This window comes from Trichechus manatus, unplaced genomic scaffold (genome assembly GCF_000243295.1).
Source record: "Trichechus manatus latirostris isolate Lorelei unplaced genomic scaffold, TriManLat1.0 scaffold00004, whole genome shotgun sequence".
NCBI classification, from domain to species: Eukaryota; Metazoa; Chordata; class Mammalia; order Sirenia; family Trichechidae; genus Trichechus; species Trichechus manatus.
This window is the reverse complement of record NW_004443940.1, coordinates 22,584,595-22,605,047: the sequence shown is the minus strand read 5'-3', so window position 1 is coordinate 22,605,047 and position 20,453 is coordinate 22,584,595. Positions and strand designations below refer to the sequence as shown.

Sequence of the window (20,453 nt, the reverse complement as noted above, 5' to 3'; positions counted from 1 at the left end):
ACAAAAGGACAAATATTATCTGACCTCACCGATACGAAAAGATAAATGTATAGAGAACAAATTTTATTAGTGCTTACTAGGGGAGGAAAAGAGAGGGAAAAGTGGAGTTAACAGTGCTGGAAAAATAGTATTGAGGATAAGGTTGCACAGCAGATTATTGTAATTGCTGTCAATAAGTTGTACACCTATAAAAAGTTGAATTGGCAAAAGTTGTATGATGATATATTTACAACAAAGACAAAAAAAAAAAAAAGAATAGATGCTGAGGCTGCTTATGTACAACCAGACACCTCATGTGATTTGGTTTCTTGGTTTGGATGTTTACAATCATGGTTTCATGGGACATCCCAGTTAATTGGCCTAATAACATGTTTAGTGCTTCTGTTCTATCTCCTAGTTCATTGTGTAGTGCCGGGGGTCTTAAAAGCTTGCAAGCAGCCATCCAAGGCATAACAATTGGTCTCTATTCACCTGGAGCATCAGAGAAAGAAGGAGTCAGGAATAGGAGGAAGTTATGGAATGTGTGGCTAATTGCCTCCATGAACACCTGCCTCCTTTGCTGTGAGATCAGAAGAACTAGATGGTGCCCAGCAACCATTACTGAGCATTTTCATCAAAGCTGCCATAGAAGAATCCTCATCAAAAAGAGGAAAATGCAGAACAGAATTGCAAATTCCCATGGATTCCAGACTTTCTGGAGCCATGGAGGGTGGATGAACCTCTGAAACGATTGCCCTGAGATAATCTTTAAACCTTAAACCAAAAATATTCTTTAAAGTCTTCTTAAAACCAAATAATAGTTTAGCTTAACTAGTGAAAATGTCTGCCTTGAGCATTATGCTCTTTTAAGAACTGTCTGTATGGGATCAAATTGACAACAGAAACTCAAAAGATTAGGGGGCATTGAGTTTATGTTAATAAGGGAGGAACAACTCAGAAAAGGAGGGTGAGAATTGTTGGGTGCACAACTTGAAGAATGTCATCATTGCCACTAAGTTGTACATGTAGAAACTGTTGAAATTGTGTATGTTTTGCTGTGTATATTCTCAACAACAATAACAAAATAAAATATAGAAAAAAAAATAGTAGATCCCTAGGGCTTTTCTTCTGAAGTGCCACTGAGTGGACTCATACCGCCAACCTTCAGGTCAGCAGCCAAGCGTGTTAACCATTTGCACCACACAGGGACTCTGGAACAAGAACACGAGTATTAGGCAATGCGGTTAGAGAGGTTTTACAGTGGGTGGGCTTAGAGCTTTCTGGAACACCCCTTTCTTCTTCAGCTTCTGAGCTTAATATTATTTTGCATCCAACTCTGGCAGTCTCATGGAAGCTAGCCAGAACAGAGAGGAGAACTATGCAAAGCCCTCTGACAGGATAACCTCCTACAGCCCTTGGAGATTGAATTTCTGAGGGCCAAAGTGTAATTGCTCTTCCCTGAGTGAGCAGTAATTTCCCCATTCTAGGAGGTGATTGGCCGGGGTGAAGGAGAGTTCAGACAACAGGGGAAAGGGAAATAAATTGCCCCCTGAGGAGCACCCCATCCAAGTCACAGGGTTACCTCAGGGATGATTAAATGACCCCACTGGCTTAATTGATCTGCATAGGTGCCCAACCTGTTCTTCTTTTTAAAATGTGGAGCCACATTTTGTGAGGACTCAGATGCTGTGGGTTTTCAACCCATCCAAAACCCTGAATAATTTTTTACAAAACATAAATCAGCCTTTGTATATTTCACCTCATGGAAGCAGCGGATGCCACATCAAGTCCTGGAGAATTCATGATCACATAATTAGATCAGCCAAGCTATTCCCACACAGCTCTGTCAGAGGGAAGAAGGCATGCTTCGCAGATGGAGTGGGTTTTGTTTGTTTTGTGAAGTTATTTAACATACCCAGGAAATGCTGTTAAGATTTATGAGTGCATTATATATTCAAGGTATATTTGGGGGTTGAGAATATTGCTTTTATTGTACATATTTTTTTTTTTTTCATGTTACTGAAGCCATGAATGCCACAAATTCTGGTGGTAGAAAGAATTACAGAGTGATATATAATTTTTTCTCTGGCATAACTATGCAAAACTGACCAAATCTAAGTTGCATAATGTTAGATGGAAAACTTAATATGAAGTAATGTCTAATGCCACGACCTGTACCTCTCCACCTTATAAGCCAAGCCTAGGTTACAAGTTACTATTCCCATGGCATCATTTATTCCCCCCATTCATTTGCTTCATCTGTAATTAGTGAGACTGTGACTCTTGAAAATTACTAACACAAATAGTAAAAAAGAAAACCACTTGCCATCAAGTCAGGTCAGGCTCATGGTGACCCCACGTGTTGCAGAGTAGAACTGTGCTCCACAGAGTTTTAAATGGCTGTGACCTTTCAGAAGTAGATCACCAGGATCACTCAAGGTTTGAGCCCATCGTTGCGGCTATTGTGTCAATCCATCTCATTGACGTGCAGTGGTGCCTAATGATTTGGGGGCATCTTGAGGCTTCTCCAGGATTCTTTGACAGATTTTCTTTTATGGGCATCTTAACAAGGGTGTTTTAAAACATCTTTGGAGTGCGATGATTCATCACAGCAGAGAAAACTAGATCAAAGACTTCCTGTACATGTCCATGCTCGCTGTACAACCTTGGAAAAGACACGCTAGCTCTCCCCAAGGGAAGGGCTGTTTTGCATAATGGCAGGGTCCCCTTAATCACTTGGCCTTTGGAAGGGTGGGAATGCATTTTCAGGGTTGCTTAGCGTCAGTTTCTCAGTCTGTGAACTGGGGGATTCATAACTGCAGCCAGGTCTGGAGACATTTCTTCAGAGTGAGAGTCTGTGACCACTCAGAGGATGAGTCTGAGAAAAGAGACTGCATTGCAATTAAACTGCTGCTTGCAAACTAACCTTTCAATCCTGTTTTTCCTCCTCCTCTGTGCTCCAGCGGCCCACTCCGCAGCTCAGGCCCAGGACCGACCAACTGCTACGGTGTCGCCCCTCCGGACCCAGAACTCTCCATCCCGCCTGCCCACTGCTGGCCTCAGGCCCCACTCTGTGGTGTCCCCGCAGCACGTCCACCAACCTCCGATCCAGATGGTCGTCGGGGGTCAGTGCCCCCGGCCGGTCATCCCCCTCACGTCAGCAGCGTCAGCCATCACCCCTCCCAACGTCAGCGCGGCCAACCTCAGTGGGGAGACCGGCGGGGGGCCCGTCAGTGGCTTGTTGACATCCAGCCCCACCAGCACAGGATGCAAACCAGATGAGAAGAAAAATGAAAAGGTAAGTGGCGCCCTCCTGGGCCAGCCCGTGCCCTGGTCCAGCTGGGTATTGTAATTCTTTGACGCCAGATACCAATGACACTTTAGATATTGTACAACTGAGGCTTGAATGTGGTCACAGAGCTGCTGTCGGCAGATACACCAGGTTTGGGCCTGAGATGGAGGCCAAACCAGCAAAGCAGCTCGTCCCTGGAGTGGAGTTCAGGGAGGACTTGGTGTCTTGACAGTGTCCTTCCATTTTTTGGAAAACTATTGTAATGTATTCAGTTTGTTAGAAGAAGATGCTTATTTCCATGTACCAGTACACTGTTATGATAAATATACAAATGTGTGTGTGTGTGTGCACTGTGAATGGCACATCCCTTCCCCCTAATTTAGATGTAGCATCTTTGTGCAGTCCACAGCCTATTCAACCATACAGAATGGCCCTGTTTCCTGACAAGAAACAAGAAGAGGCTGCCAACTTGATAGTATGGACAGTATTTCCAGCTGTTCTTTTAGCTGTGAAGGAAGTTGGGCTTATTTTGCGGATGAAAATCTGCGTTCAGTGAGCTTGCCCTAATTGCCACTCAGTAGACATTGGATTAGCCAGGATTAGAATCCATATTTCTAAACTAGTGTAGTCCTATAGCAATATAATGCAAGCCACATATGTAATTCTAAACTTTCTAATAACCACATTTTTTAAAAGTAAAATTAATTTAAAAATAAAATTAAAAGGTAAAATTAATTTTAGTAACATTTTATTAAGCCAAATATATCCAAAATATTGTTGTTTCAATATGTAATCTATTCAAAAAAAATATTTAGGAGATACTTTACCTTTCTTTTCTGATTAAGTCTTTGAAATCGTGTGTATTTCACACTTACACACATCTCAGATCAGACCAGACTCATGTCAAGTGCTAGCTGTGGCCGCCATATTGGACAGCACAGGTTTAGATCTTCAGCCTGAAACCATTCTGTTTATTGGCCTTGCTGCATGACAAATTCAGTTTAGCTACTACTATTCTTGTCTTTGTCACTGGGTAGTGCAAACAGTTAACACACTAGACTGCTAACTGGAAGGTTGGAGGTTCAGAGTTGGCTCAAAAGAAAAGCCTGGCGATCTACTTCTGAAACATCAGCCATTGAAAATCCTATGGAGCACAGTTCTACTCTGATGCACATAGGGTCACCGTGAATCAGAATTGACTTGGTGGCACCTGTTTATTTTGTTTGTTTATCTTTATTATATTCTGTGAATCTTTTAAAACATTTTCATATAAAAACCAGTCTTTTGATTATGATGTATTGTCCAGGATTGAGATGTGCATCCTGAATGATAGACATTGTATTCGAAGTGAGGACGGCTCGTCGATTCTCCCTCTCCCTCTCCCTTGGATATTGTCTTGGTTATCTAGTGCTGCTGTAACAGAAAACCACAAGTGGCTGGCTTTAATGAAGACAAATTTATTCTCTCACAGTCTAGCAGGCTAGCAGTCTAAATTCAGGGGGCCAGCTCCAGGGGAAGGCTTTCTCTCTCTGTCAGCTCTGGCGGAATGTTCTTGTCATCAATCTTCTCCTGGTCTAGGAACTTCTCAGCACAGGGTCCTCAGGTTCAAAGGACATATCTGCTCCTGGTACTTCCTGCTTGGTGGTATGAGGTCCCCATGTCTCTCTGCTTGCTTCTCTCTTTTATATCTCAGATGAGATTGGTTTAAGACACTATCTAATCTTGCAGCTTGACTGCTGCCTCATTACATAACTGCCACTGATCCTGCCTCATTAACATCATCGAGATAGGATTTACAACACATAGAAAAATCACATCAGATGACAAAATGGTGGACAGTCACACAATACTGGGAATCATGGCCTAACCAAGTGACACACATTTTTGGGGGACACAATTCAACCCATAACAGTTGTAATACCAAAACCAGCATTGATCCCTCAGAGCATCTTCCCCGGGATTCCTGGAGACAGGTATGCCTGGCTTCCTGCCCTCTTCCTCAGCAAGAGCCCAGGTACATCCCAGAGATGTGCTCAAACCAGACTACTCAGGATATTTGTCTTGGGTTTGGCTTGACTCTTAGGCCTCATCACCTCCTGTCTCATCTGGTCCAGAGGACTTCTTGTTCCTTATGTTCACTGGGTGGGGAGAGGACTCCATTGTGGTGGCTACTGCTGCATCTCAGTTATCAAAGCTTGGGAGGCTCATGGTGATTCCATCTCCTTGAGACCAAAGGGGCACTTTGGCATGAAATGAAAGGGTTGTTCTGTGTGCTGTATCCTTGTCTACTTGAAAATCAATTAGGTCTTGAAGCTGTCCCCTTCCACCTTTCAGTCCTTGCTCTGGTATGTAACTGAGTGTTTTCATGAGGCAGAGGTGGAGGTTATGGCTCTACCCTCACACTCGGACATTCCTTCCTGGAAGACAATCTGTCATGAGCCTTCCATGCTGCTGAGAAAAACAAAACAGGGAAACAAACAGACTTATAAATGGTGAGGGCCATCAATAGTTATATAAACATTTCTAGTTCTTTCCCCCAAAAAAAAGTCCCTTTCTCTAGTTTGTGAAACAGATAGGGCCTGCTTTAGTATGACTCATTACTGAATGGGATTTCCGTGACATAGATTCGGGCTTTTAGGAATCTTTATCAGGAACGATATCGTTCACCATCGTCGCCCTCCTTCGTGTGTAGCTAATGAAAACCAGGCTAGGGGTCTGCTTTCAACATTCCCAGGCTATTAGACACTTAGCAAATATTTTGCTTTCATCCAAGGTTAACACTCTGCTAACAACTCTCAGGCATCAGCAAAGAACAATTCAATCCAATGAATGCCTGTCTTAGGCTGGGTTCTCTAGAGAAGCAAAACCAGTGAAGGGAAAACAAAAAAAAAACATTGCAGTCAAGTCGATTCCAACTCATAGCGACCCTATAGGACAGAGTAGAACTGCCCCATAGGGTTTCCAAGAAGAGCCTGGTGGATTCGAACTGCCACCCTTTCTGGTTAGCAGAGCCATAACACTCAACCACTATGCCACTAGGGTTTCCAAGAACTCAGCTGCTAACCAAAAGGTCAGCAGTTCAAATCCACCAGCCACCCCGTGGAAATCTTATGGGGCCATTCTACTCTGTCCTATATGGTCACTAAGAGCCGGAATTGACTCGACAGCAACAGGTTTGGTTTATATATACATACATATGTATATATACGTACATACCTATACACACACATAGAGAGAGACAGAGATTTATCTCAAGGAAACGGCTCACACGGTTGTAGAGTCTGGCAAGTCCCAAATCCATGGGTCAGGCATCAGGCTGGAGGCTTCTCCTGACTCAATGTAGCTGCAGGGGTTGACGAACACAAGATTGGCAGGTAAAACAGCAGTGTGTTGGCTTACAGGCAGTATGGCAGGCTGCTGGCTCAAGTTCCAAGAACTGGAGGTCAGATGATGACAAGCCTGATGCAGGATCCAGAGCAAGCAAGCAAGCTTTGCCAGAACGTCCATATATATATTGGATGCCGGCCACACCCTTGTAAAAATGGCTTGCGGGCAGTGTCTGACCTCCTCTGACTTCACAAGGGGGAAGGAGAACCAAGACTAACAGCCCAAGGCTGATTCTTATGAGGCAGGTATCAGACATGCCTCCTCTCTCCACCATCTTTACCAATTCTGACACCAACCATCCCTCCCACAGCACTGTCTACTTCTCTGATGGGTTCAGTAATTCATTGCAATGACCACACAGAATTCACAGAGCATACTCACTGTTATGGGGTTTATTATAAGGGAAGTAACAGTTACAATTCAGGCTCAGGAACTCTCAGGATACTGTTCTTTCATCATGATAGCCTCTTCCCAGCCGTGCTCAAAGACACACCTCTCCCCAGCCCTCAGTCTCTGCCCAGAAGCACTCAGTTTTCTCTCTCCATGGGCTGGGAAGCCCATCGTGCCATCTTCTGCTGCTGGGTCTCTCCTGCTAACCTTCCTTGGTGGTGGTGGGCTCCTCCTCTCTGCTCTGGAACTGGCTGTCTTTTAAGGCAAAACTGACCAAACCCCTTGGATTACCCTATCACACGGTCCTGCCCAGTCACCTGAGTGGGAGTTATAAGACCATGGCTAGAAAGGCCACACAAAAGTAATCAATCACATTGCAACCCCCATGGAAACTCTTTTTACAACTCACATCAGATCACATCATGGAGGATAACTACATCATTACATAATTGCCAAATTACATAATTGCATAACTGCCAAACTACACATTACAAAACTGCCAAACCATTGAGATCATAGCCCAGCGTTAACCATCATAACGCCCAAAGAGACCCTCTTGGATTAAACGCAACTTGGAAGGAAGCCCTTGCTCTTAGAAAGTAGCAGATTCCACAACTTAGCATCCTTCTCATCTGGCAGAAATGCTTCCTCTGGAAATCCCCTGAGCTGGACCCTAGCAACAAAAGTGCACAAGACCCCAGCACCAGTCTGGTGCCCAAACAAGCTCTGAGTTGGACATACACTATGCAACAGCAGTGGGGAGAAGTTCATGCTCTTCCAAGTAGGAAATAGAAATGGATGTCCTGAGATCGGGGGAGCATGTATTAATAGACATAACAATGCCCGAACCCTCAGCGGAGAAGTAGGTCTGTGGTGTGGTGGTTTTCATTTCTCACCTCTTGAACAAAAAAACACTGGTCTGAGGAACCACCTGTTAATGTTTTTGTCTTCTGTATCTCTGGTTGAATTTTTCCTAATTTACAGAAAAGTGTAAAGCATCCACAGTTGCCATTCTTAGCACAAGAATCCTGTTTCTCGTAAGCAAATGGATGTGTTTGATCAGAGCCAGCAGTATCGGGCATAGCTATGCCTGTTGTTATGTTGGCAGAGGCTGGGGAAGGCCCTTGCACTCTCTCAGAAATGCCCTCTCCCTGCTCCCCACCGTGACCATAACTGAACAGATTTTACTAACTTTAAAAACACAGCTGTCTGCTTCAAATCTATTTCTGAGTAACCCCACCTTAGATGTGCATGGGTCTAATTAAAGCAAAAGGATTTTTAAAAAATAGTTGGCAGTATTCTCAGGGCTGTGTCTGTTACTGAGTTTTCCTCAGGAAAAGACAACGAGCTCTCCAGCTCTACTGTCCACCGAGACCCAGCCCTCAGCGTGCTGTGTGTTTTCATAGTGCCGAGCTCTGCGGAAATTGGATCCAGGCACTTCCAAACATGTGCGAGAGAGCAAGCAGTGATTAATGGGGCTCCTGGGCACCCCAAAGTAGGGGTAGGTGGGCGTCATTTTCTTCCAGGAGCATGGGAGATTTATGCTTGGGCATCCCCTGGGTGTAGGGAGGGAAGAGGCCCCAAACCTAGCTCGTATTGTGTTTGTTCCTGCTGTGGTTGTGTAGACTGCTGGGAGGCTGGCACTCGGCTTGTTACATACCCGTGGTGACTGGGCACTTTCAGCCCTGCTCCAGGCATGCCTTGCAAATCAGCCCTGCTTGGCTGAGTATAAGATTCTTGGATAGTGCAAACAGTTTGCACTCAACTGCAAACCTCAAGGTGGGCGGTTCAAACCTACCCAGCAGTACCTTGGAAGAAAAGCCAGGTGAGCTGCTTCTGTAAAGACTGGAGTCATGGTGGCACAGTTCTATTCTGTAAAACATGGGGTCCATGAGTCAGAATCAACTTGATGGCAATGGGTTTGGTTTGGTTTGGGCCAAGTATGGCAGGAGAGTCTTTGGGGAAGACGCAAGTGCTGATAGGGTGGGGATTCTCCCTATAGACTAAGTCCTGAACCAGAACCGCTCTTTGGGCCCAGAGGCTCTGCCAGATTCTGTGCCTCTGGTGCACGAGCCTCTCCAGCCTATGCTTCCTGATACTACCACCACCCATGTGCTCTGGTCACATTGGCTCCCTTCAGGGACTACCCTTCAGCCAGGTCTCCATGCTGCGGCAGCCACCCTCCTGGAAAGCTGCATGCTTCCTGGAAGGCCACATGCTTCACCTGGCCCATTACTGGTTCAGCTGTGTCCCTGTGTGCTGTGGCACCATCCCACCAGAGATGAAGTCTGGAAATGAAATCCTTGGGCTCCTGTGTTAGGACAGAAGGTGGGTCAAAGATGGGCCTGGGATGAAGGGAAAATTCTGATTCAGTGATTGCTTCCAAGTTCTGGACAGGACTAGGGACCCTTCCAGCCTCTGTGTTTTGAGGGGTTGACCAGAGGTTCTGTTCTGCTTGGGAATGAATCTTCCTTGGGTGGTACTTGGGTTCAAGGGGACCATCTCTCCCAAGGATACCTCAAAGTGACCCCTTCTTTGAAGCTGGCCCAGTCGCAAAGAGATCCATGGAGATGCTGTAGAGTGCAGGACAGCCCAGGGCTGCGTGGGTCCCTTTGCAGTCTCCTGGGCTGGGAAGACTGGAGGTCTCCCAAGGCATGGAGAACACCCACTGGCCTGTCACTTGGGGGTCCCAGTCTTTAGACGGTACAGCAGGTGAGCATTGTTATGGTCTTGTTATCCTAGGATGCTTTTGAAGAAGGAACTGGATACAGCTTTGAAGTAATCTTTGTGGTATCCACAAATCACAGAATAGAAACCAAGTCTGGTTAAGACTTTCAGGAAGATGATCTGTAAGTCTTAAGTTAATCTTCCGCACTTAAAAAATTAATTTTGTGCTTCAAACAACCATCAAACACTGCCTGTTGTGTCCATCAGTGACCATTTTATATTTTTGTGGCCTCAAAAGCACATCAGCACCAGATGATAAGGACCAATTATCCCTGTTTAATTCCAGGGGAAAAGTCATCAGAAAAAGCATTGCCTATGTTATACAGGGGCCACAGTCAATGATTAATGGCATAGACGTTCTTAAAGAGGTCAAAGAAGTTCATAGGCCGTCCGCCACCCATGAACATCTGATCTCCAAGATCTAGCTTATCCTTCAAGTCCTCCCTGACTCCTAGCTAGAAGTCAGTTGCTCACTCATTTGTACATTCACACCCTCACTTGCCTATTTATTGCAGTGAGCATGTATATGTGCCAGGCATAGTACTGGGCACTGGGGGGGCTTATAGTGATAAAAGGAACAGCCTTAATTTCAAGGATCTCAGAGGCTAGCATAGGGAACTTAGACCAGTAGACAAGTAATTACAATATAGTGTGACAGGCCTGGGTACAGGGAGCAAAGGGACACAGAGAAGGGTGTCTGATCCAGCCTGGGGCCAGGGGAGGCTTCCTGGGAGAGGTCCTGCCTAACCAGTGTCTTGAAAGACAAATGGGATGATGTTCCAGGCTGAGGGAACTGCATGAGCAAAGGCCAGTGGAAGTGGCTGGAAGGTGAAGAGCTTGTGAGCAGGTGGCCTCATTTTCAGCCGCTGCTCAGAAGTTTGAATTTTGTCATGATGCTGTGGGTGGAGAGAGGAATTTGAGGACTGATCAAAGGACTTTAACTATGCTCCTTCTCTTCTCTGAATTCTGAACCCATTGCTGTCTTTATTGTTTGTTCTGTAGTTAATTGTGTCCCACTGTGTGAGAGCCCTTCCACCACTTGCCTAGTTCGTGTTTAATGATCTATTTGGTCAACTTTCCCATGAGGGACTTACCCTCCCTTGGAACCTCTACAGCAGCATTTTTTTTCAAACTACAGGTTATAACCCATTCATGGGTCATGAAATCGATTTAGTGGATTAGGACCACCATTTTTACTCAAATAGGAGAGGATAGATGGAATGAAATGGGATCAAATAGATCAACATGCATGGCGCAACTGTAAAAAAAAAAGCAAACTCGTTGCCATGGAGTCAATTCCGACTCATAGCGACCCTATAAGACAGAGAAGAACTGCCCCATAGGGTTTCCAAGGAGCGCCTGGCGGATTCAAACTGCCAGTCTTTTGGTCTTTGGTTAAGCACTATGCCACCAGGGTTTCCAGCACACAGTAGAGCTAAATATTTTTTGAGACAATGTTTGTTGCTGTGATGGTGGTTGTTGCTGAGCCCTGATATAAGACATATTTCTTACTATGGGTCGTAGTAAGATTGAGAGTCTCTAAGGAGTGCAGTGGTTAAGAGCTCGGCTGCTAACCAAAAGTTCAGCAGTTCGAATCCACCAATCGCTCCTTGGAAACCCTATGGGGCAGTTCTGCTTTGTCCTATAGGGTCGCTATGAGTCGGAATCAACTCGGCAGCAACCTTTTTGTTTTTAAGAGTGCCTTGATCATAGAGGGCATCTGGTGATATTTGTAGACAAAAGTGAGTTGGAAAAATTGCTCCCAAAAAGTTTTCACTCCTATGGCTTATGGGAAATCTTTATGCTATAGGCCAAAAGAAAGATAACTTTCTGCTTATAGATGAAACAGTTTAAGTTTCATAGAATAATAGAATATGTAACTGGACAGAGCCACTAAAGATCTTTTCATTAAACTCCTCATTTTTGATGACAATGCTGAGGCTCAGAGATGTTGAGAGACTTGCCTGAGATCACACAGCATCAGCAATGGAGCCAGCACAAGCACTCGCGTCTCCCAACTCCCACTTCACTGCTGTTTCCACACCTATGTGCTGACTCTTGGTGGCCTCCCCAGTCCACGTACAGCTTGTGGCCTCAGGTGTGTTGACATGCCCAGAGTCCCCGGGTGAAATGCCCAGGGTTGCTGCTGGCAGGGGGCCGTGAAAGTCAGCCCTGAGAGGGGAGGATGAGTCTAAGGTTCCTAGCTTCTGGACCAGCATAGCCAGAACCCACGTGACAGTGAATTACTTGACCAAATCCATTCGGATGGCATGACCTATCTGGATGGCTTTCCTTGGGAAAGTGGTTTGGTTTTAAGAAAGGAGCAGGAGACCTGGCAGAATGACCCATAACCAATGGCAAGTAGACCTGGCCTGTCGAGGGGATCTGTTAGGGGCAAATGTGTTTGCATATCATTTTATCCTTTGTTATTAGTACCCAACACATTTTCAGATATATGTATATATTTTTTATAAGTCATGTTGTTGCTAGTTGCTGTTGAGTCAGCCCCTAACTCGTGGAAACTCCATGCACAAGGAAACAAGACACTGTCCGGTCCTGTACCATCTCCTGATGGGTTGTGGATCGGACTCCTGTGATCCACAGGGTTTTCATTGGCTGATTTTCAGAAGTAGGTCACCAGGCCTTTCTTCCTAGTCCGTCTTAGCCTAGAAGCTCCGCTGAAATCTGTTCAGCATCACAGCAACACGCAAGCCTCCGCTGAAGACGGGTAGGGGCTGTGCGTGAGGTGCATTGCCCGGGAATGGAACCCGGGTCTCCCACATGGAAAGCGAGAATTCTAGCACAGAACTGCCCCCTGATAAATAATAAAAGGTACATATTATATAGGATTACTGCTATATTTTTAATGAACCCAGGAGTGTGCAATCTAAAGAATCCTAGAGGATGAAGCTCTTTTGAACAACCAAGCAGCTTTTTTCTGAGGTGACTTATCATTGGCTTGTAAGTTTATTTTCTCTCAAGTTGGGGCTCAGTGTGATGAGCCAGCCTTTCCTTGTGTGATCCCATTTTTGCTGTTTCTAAACTGCAGACTGGGGAGGTGGTTGCTGCAAGCCCTGGAACCCAGCTTCTCAATTGCTGCCAACGTATTTCCAATTTTAAAAGAGGCAAATGCATTCTTGCAATCACACACGGCTGCATAAGCCTATTAAACCAGTGGTGGGGAAAGTGTCATGCTGCCATTTATTGATTGGCAGATATTAAAATCAGAGGTGGGAAGGGACTGGGTTTGACATAACCCGGAACTGAATTTCATCTCAGGCGGAATCGTCACGCTGATCTCTTCCAGGGGGAGATTTTAACCTAATGTTTGCTTGAGGGTTGGGTCCAAGCATTTGGAAATCTTCCACCCAGTGCTGTGTTGGGAAAGTGCAGCTCGAGTCTTCAGTGGAAGAAGGACAATGGCTTGAAGCATCATTGGGTGAGCCGTCCTGGTGACAGTGAACACCCGGGGTCTCTGCCCCCACAAAAGAGCCACTGAGGAGTCAGACATTCAGTCGTAGCCCACTTCCTCCCTGGGACACTCATGCTGGGCAGCTCTGTCCACCAGAGGCCACTGACATTGACTCTGGCTGGTTGGTGATTCACCAGGACTGACCTGGGCATAGGGAACCTCCTTCCTGACCTCTGTGTGGGCTGTAACCACAGAGCCAGCCCCCATGTGGCATGGAGACCCGGTAACTTCAGACCTTTTCATCAACTCTCCCTTAATTCTGCCTGTTTTCTGCAGGATGAGGAAAGCTGGCATATGGCTGATGAATAATTTCCAGGCTGAAAATGAACCCATTCTGAAAGTACAAATTCCAGCTGTCAAAACAACAGCATTCTGAGGTTTTGATTTTTTTTTTTTGGAAGGAGAAGTGCTGCTGAGTGTCACCTCCCTGGTGACAAGGGGCAGCACCCCCTTTCTCACAGTTTCCATTTAGTTTGCCATCACAGACTGGGAAGAGCTTGTGAATCCCCCACTCAGAGCACAGATCCTGCAGGGGTTGGACAGGGTGACAGCCACCCCGTCCTGGCCTGGGGAGACGTCAGAGGGCCCTGGCTCCCAGGAAGGAGATGCAGGCCAGGTCATCCCCCCAGTTCTCCCATAGAAACCATTGGTACTGAGATGAGAGTTGATCTGATGCACTTTGGAGCAGAGCACAGTCCTCAGCTGGGTTGTGAGTGTGGATGACCCTTTCAGTGTGTAAGTGTGGATTTGGAGGCCCAGGGAGGCAAGGTGACCTGCCCAAGGTCACTCAGCTAGTAAATCATTGGGAACATCACGCCTTTTGATGCCCAGCCGAGTGCAGTCTTTTTCCTCCTCTTCTATTGGCCAGCTTCTCCTGTTGGGCACCCAAGAGCTCGTGACATTGAGTGCTCAGTGTATGGTCAGAGATGAGGGAGGTAGGCAAGAGCCAACATTAGTTCAACAATGAGTAAAGCTTCAATTTGGAGAAAGAAGACACAAATAATTAGCACAGAGGGTGGATCTGGAGCCTGGCTGCCTGGTGGGAATCTGGGCTCTTCTAATCACTAACTATGACTTTGAGCTACCTCCTTTGCCTTCCTATGCCTCACTTTCCTTGTCTGAGTTGTTGGGAGGAATAACCTAGCTAGTCACTTAAGTACTTAATAGAGTATTTGGAGCAAAAATATTAGAAATTATTATTATTTGGTGGCTAATTGAAGGCCCGATCCCATAAGAATGATGAGATAGATACAGATGTAAAGCTTGAAGAAAAAGGTTATATCCCTGAGGCTTCCATAAAAGATTCAAAGAGATTTGATTTTGCAATTTTAGAAAAGCATATGAAAGACCCTAAAAAAAACCAGACCAAACCCATTGCCACTGAGTCGATTCTGACTCATAGGGACCCTATAGGACAGAGGAGAACTGACCCATAGGGTTTCCAGGGAGCAGCTGGTGGATTCGAATGGTCAGCCTTTTGGTTAGCAGCTGAGCTGTTAACCACTGCGCCACCAGGGCTCCATGAAAGACAATATCCCCACTAAGTGGAGAGTTGTAGGCTGCTCAAAAGGGAACCCTAATTGGTTGGTGCAATCTGTGGTGTTTATACATCTCTTCAACCACATTCCATTTTCATTTTTCCTCTGCCCACCAAAAAGTGCAAATATAAAGGGATTCTTAAAAAGGTGTCAGTTTCATCCCTGACATTTAGCCCAAACAATGGATGGAGCCCAAGAAAACTACTTTAGTAAGAAGCAGGATTTCAACTGCAAAGCATTAAACCACATTTCGTTTTTAAACAATAATAAACTCTAGAAATGGAAAAGGGTCTGTGAATCATCAGTTATAGCCATGGGGGTTCTGTTATCATCCCACGTGAGCAAAGTTGCCATAACTAATCGGGGTTGTTGGGGGCACATGACCAACCTTCCTGGGAAACCAAGAGGTCAATGTAACAGCGTGGCTGGTGAGGTGGAACATAGATGCTTGGGCTGCCATGAGCTGCTGGACACACTTGATGTCCCATGTCAAGTTTGAGTTCTGCTCACTTGTGAAATTGTGCTGCTGTTAACACCTTCGTTTTCAACTGACATATCCTCACATTGCTCATAAGCACATGGGATTTTTTTTTCCATTCTTCCATGCCCAAGAAACTCAGCTTATGGAATCGGTTCAAAAGAAAAGCATATACACACACCCCATAAACCACATGGGAAGGTAATACCTACAGATGGGACCCAACAGTTGGCCCTCTCAGAAGGCAGGCCAACGTCAGCACGATGGGGTTCTCTAAATATTCTAGAGAACTTGTGGGCGTTTTTCCATTTTAGTCTCATAACTGAGGGCAGTGCCAAGAAAGAGCAGAAAGAGAATGCTGGTGTAATCATTTTGTTTGTCGGGATTTTGTTTTATTTTTTTGAGGACTAAGTGGTAGGGAAGGAGCCCTGGGGGTGCAGCGGTTAAAGCAATCGACTGCTAACTGAAAGGTCTGCAGTTCAAAACCACCAGAGGCTCTGCAGGAGAAAGACATGGCAGTCTGCTTCCGGAGAGATTGATGGCCTTGGAAACCCTATGGGGTTGCCATGAGTCAGAATTGACTTGATGGCAGTGGATTTAGCTTGGAGGTGGTGGTGGGTGGGAGATAATCTGAAACTTCAGAGGGATAAGACAGCCCCATATTATCATTTCACTCTGTGGTGAAGTCACTCTGGGGGTAGACTTAATTTTTGTTTGCCTGATATTTTATGGGCTTAGTAATTCCTTCCAGGCCGTATCTTAATAAATTACAGGACACATTTGCATATAGTTCGAGAATGAAGCTCATTAATCTTTTCAGAAGGTGCACACTCTCTCTTTATCCCTATCTGTAGTAGAACTAATGGGTCAATTTAATGAAATTGTTATTGCTTTAGGATATGTTTGTAAGACTAGTGGGAATGCTAGATTTCTGGCTTCTGTTACCCGGCTTCTGTCTCTGATTGGTTCTCTTCATCACTTTCTATCACCTTAGACAAATCCCTTAGACTTCACTTTGTTTAATATTAAAATGGAAATAACGGCTTCAGCCAACTACTCATGAGGATATTATAAAAATTAATTATTGGTTAATATCAGTAGAAAAATGTGTGATGCTTAAGTGAAACGTAACTAACAATTTCCAAGGGCGGTATTATTTAAATAAAAGTCTGAGAGATGTGGCCAAGGCTGGTGGTTTATTTTCCAAGGCTTCGTGATGAATATACTTTTATCAGCAATTTCTTACTCACTGTGCTACGCAGAGTCATCACTGGGGTGATTTGGGGATTGGGGTTTCAGCTGGTTACATGTAGTGACAGGTAAAGTGAAATGGATCCTGTGAAGGGAAAAATGAATCACTTCAGATCTCTGATTACTGAGCAACTTTGTAACAAATCAGCACTTTGGAAGCAATGAGGAAGAATCTATAAATTTGCCAGGGCTTATAGAAAAGGATGGATATTACCATTTCTTTCCTCTGCAATGAAGTTATCCAAACCAACTTAATACCTTACATAGGCACGGCTTCAAATATTTATGTTAGGTAAATATTAAGATCATTAAGAAGGGTGCCCAAAGCTATACTTGAGTGACGCAAGGAAATTGTCCATTTCTCAGCATGAATGGTTTTTTGTTCCTCTGTTGGGGCCCCTTTTGCTTCTGTCAAAGCTGTCTAATTCCTGAGCTGGGTTTCAGGATAATGGATGCTGGGGGTGAACATAGATAGATAGGGCAGACGGTGAACATTCATAGTCTTCTCTCAGGAAAAGGCACCTGTATAAAGTGCCCCAGGCAAGAAGTCACTGAAAGAGGCTTTAGATGCTCTCATTCATCTGTAGCCCCGAGTTCCTGAGAGCTTAGTACTGGAGGGAGCTGCTGGGGGGTGCACACAGTTAATGAGCTCAGATACTAACTGAAAGGTTGGAGGTTTCAGTCCACCCAGAGGCAACTCGGAAGAAGGGCCTGGCAAGCTACTTCCAAACAATCAGTCATTGGAAACCCTATGGATCAGAGGTCTACTCTGACACCCATGGGGTTACCATGAGTCGGAATCAGCTCAGTGGCAACAGGTCAACTAGAAGCACTGGCAGGGATTTTAGATGTCTTCTGCACTGGAGAGACCCACCGACCCCCCACCAACCCAGCAGTCCTGTCTGCAACATTTCTAGAGAGTCATTTGGGTTCTGCTAAAACACCTCCAGGGACAAGCAGCTCACTATTTAAAGAAGGAGCCCATTCTCTTGTTGGACTGATCTATTTAAAAAACCCGTCCTCGTACTAGTCAAAATCTACCATCCTGCAGAATCAGTCCACATGTGTATGTTCTGCCACCTCACAATCCATTTCCTCTTCTAAAAACAGCCTTTCTGATATTAGCAGTTATCCTCTCAAAGGCTGTTTAAAATCTGGGTTAAACAAATGTAGATGACCCAAAAATCCTCTTGCAGCACTGCTTCCCCACCCTAGACACTTACTCCTCCACAGCTATTTACTGAGCGGGTTCTCTGTCTCCGGTGGGGATTGTGCACTGGGACCCAGTGGTGAGCAAGATAGACAGGGTCCCTGCACTCCTAGAGCTGACATAATTGTGGGGAGCTACACAAATGCATAGACAAAGAATTAAGAAATGGGTTTTTAGGTGCTTATAAGCAGAATGAAGAAAAATAAGCAGGATAGCAGGAGATGGGGGAGAAGTGTGCTGTTTTAGACAAAGGCCTACATGAAGAAAGGAGAGAGCTTTGCAAGAGGGGAAAAGTGGCTGGGGTATCAGCAGTATGTGGTCAGAGCAAAGTGAGTGGAAGGGTCAGTGGTAGCAGATGACTAAAAGGTCACCGAGGAGGGCCTCGTGGACCACGGTGAGGAGTTTGGATACTAACTGAAATATGGTGGAGAGCCTTTGGAGTGTTTTGAACTAGAGTGATATGATCATATTTGACCTTTTAGAAACACCACTGTGTCCTTTGGGTGAAGCTGAGAGGGGCAAGAATGGAAGCCAGGCGGCCAGATGGGAGGTGTGTAAAAGTCTCGTTAAAAGATAGTGGTGGCTTGGAGTAGGATGGACCCTTTTCATTCTTGGAAAGTATGTGAATAATAAACACGATTACATTAATTTTAAAGATGGGAAAAGGGAGGTCAGAAGGAAATAGCTGACTTAACCACAGAAACAAGAAAGCTATTTTGTAATGAAGACAAGACGACAATTTTCTCTGTGAGACTTGTGCTTATTTTTACGTAAAAACTTACTCCTTAAGAATTACATGGGTTTAAGCCTGTGCATATCCATGTGTGTGCATATTTGTGTGTGTGTCTCTATATTCAGTAAGTAAGAACGAGACTGAAATTTAAAGGATTCCGTAGGGAACTCTCATCCACTGCTGGTAAAAACATAAAATGGTACAACCATTTTGGAAAACAATTTGTCAGTTTCTTAAAAAGTTAACTATACATGTACCGTATGACCCAGCCATTCCACTCTTAGGTATTTACCAAGAAAATTGAAAACACCTGCCTATACAAAGACATGTACATGAATGGTCATAACAGCTTTATTTGTAATGGCCAAAAATTGGAAACAACACAAATGTCCATCAACGGGTGAATAAATAAGTAAATTGTGGTACATCCATACAATGGAGTACTACTCAGCAATAGAAAGGAATTTGCTACTGATACATTATCAATATAGATGAATCACAAAATAATTGAAGAAGCCAGATAGAAAGTAATAGTACCTGCTGGATAATTCCATTTATGTGTATAGTTTTAGATCTCTAGAGACAGAAAGCAGATCTGTGGTTGCTTGGGACAGGGAATAATTGAGAGAAGGATTACAGAGATACAAGTAAACTTTTAAGGGTAAAGAAGATATATATTTTGATTATGATCAAGTCTTATCCATGTATATACTTTATATATATAAAAGTTCATTGTCAATTACATATCAGTAAACTTGTAAAAAAAAAAAGGTAAGAGCACTTTATTTAAAAAGAACTTAATGTATTTTTGTGAAAATATATATTTTAGAACAAGAAGAAAGAGTAAGCATGATTTGCATATCTCTTTCAGGATCAGTATTTAAAGCAGTGCATCTACATTGATTTGATAATACTTTACCATTTACATTCCTGATGTGACCATTATCCAAACTGCCTATCAGTCAGGTTAGGATAGGCTATGCCACAGTAACAAATACACCCAAAGCGTTAGCATCTTAAGCGAAGGCTTATTTCTCACGCAAACCCCATGTTCTTTACCATTTGGTTGAAGTCTCTAATTCATGTCACCTCATTCCAGGACACAGGCTGATGGATCTGCCACCATATGGAACATGACTGGTTGTCATAGCAGAGGAAAGGAGACCCCCTGGAAGGTGCCCCACTGGCAGTGGCATGTTTTAGCCCTAAAGTGACACATACCGTATTTGCCCACAACTTAACTGATTAAAAGTATATACATGGCCCCACCCAATCCCAGGGGGACCAGGAAGCAAAATTATTACTGTCTACCTGGAAAGCAGAGAGCTGGCAATATTCTATCCACAGCACAAATAATTACCACATATAATTACAAAGAAGTAGAGTTCAGACCTGTGACTCATGGTGAGGTTTGCTAACCCTAGAAGACTTTAATATTGGAACTTCCTTCCCAGTTAGTGGTGCCTCCCGGGGTTACCAGCTGCAGGTAAAGTGTAAGGCATTTTAAAGCAGTATCAGCAGTCTGTTTAATTTGCCTCTTAGCCCAGAAAAGCTAAGAGAGTAAAGTGTGAAGCCCTACTTCATAGGCTATGCAGGAACTAACATACTTTGCAGCTTTCCACCTTCCATCCCACACCACACCTTCGTTACTCCCACCCTGAGAGCCAAACACCAGCTGCATCCCATAATACATGCTTACACCGCATATTGCCTCTGTGCTGTTAAATTATCCCAGGATATTCCTGGAGGGATGGGAATTGACTAGGAGAGAATGGGCCTGGATCTAACTACTAATCTCTCAATACACAACTTAATAGTACCCTCCACTCTGAACCTTGGAGTTTCTTCATGGCTGGTTCTGCCTGGGATGTGCTGGGTCTTCATCTAGACTTATCAGTCTTGGTTCCTTTGCTTTGGAATTAGAAGTCCTTGCCTAATGGTGCCACCTCTCATCTTTTTCTGTGTACAGATCTGTATCTCTGTCGGTAGAGGGCTT

The 20,453-nt window shown here is 44.6% G+C and overlaps 1 protein-coding gene across 1 annotated transcript in view; it reads left to right on the top strand.

Moving 5' to 3' along the window:
* Positions 1-20,453, top strand: part of SH3RF3 (SH3 domain containing ring finger 3) — a 465,406-nt gene that overhangs the window by 396,691 nt on the left and 48,262 nt on the right. The window contains exon 9 of the mRNA XM_012556270.1: positions 2,943-3,277. Coding sequence (XP_012411724.1) covers positions 2,943-3,277 — 335 coding nt within the window. The remainder of the gene's footprint in view (positions 1-2,942; positions 3,278-20,453) is intronic.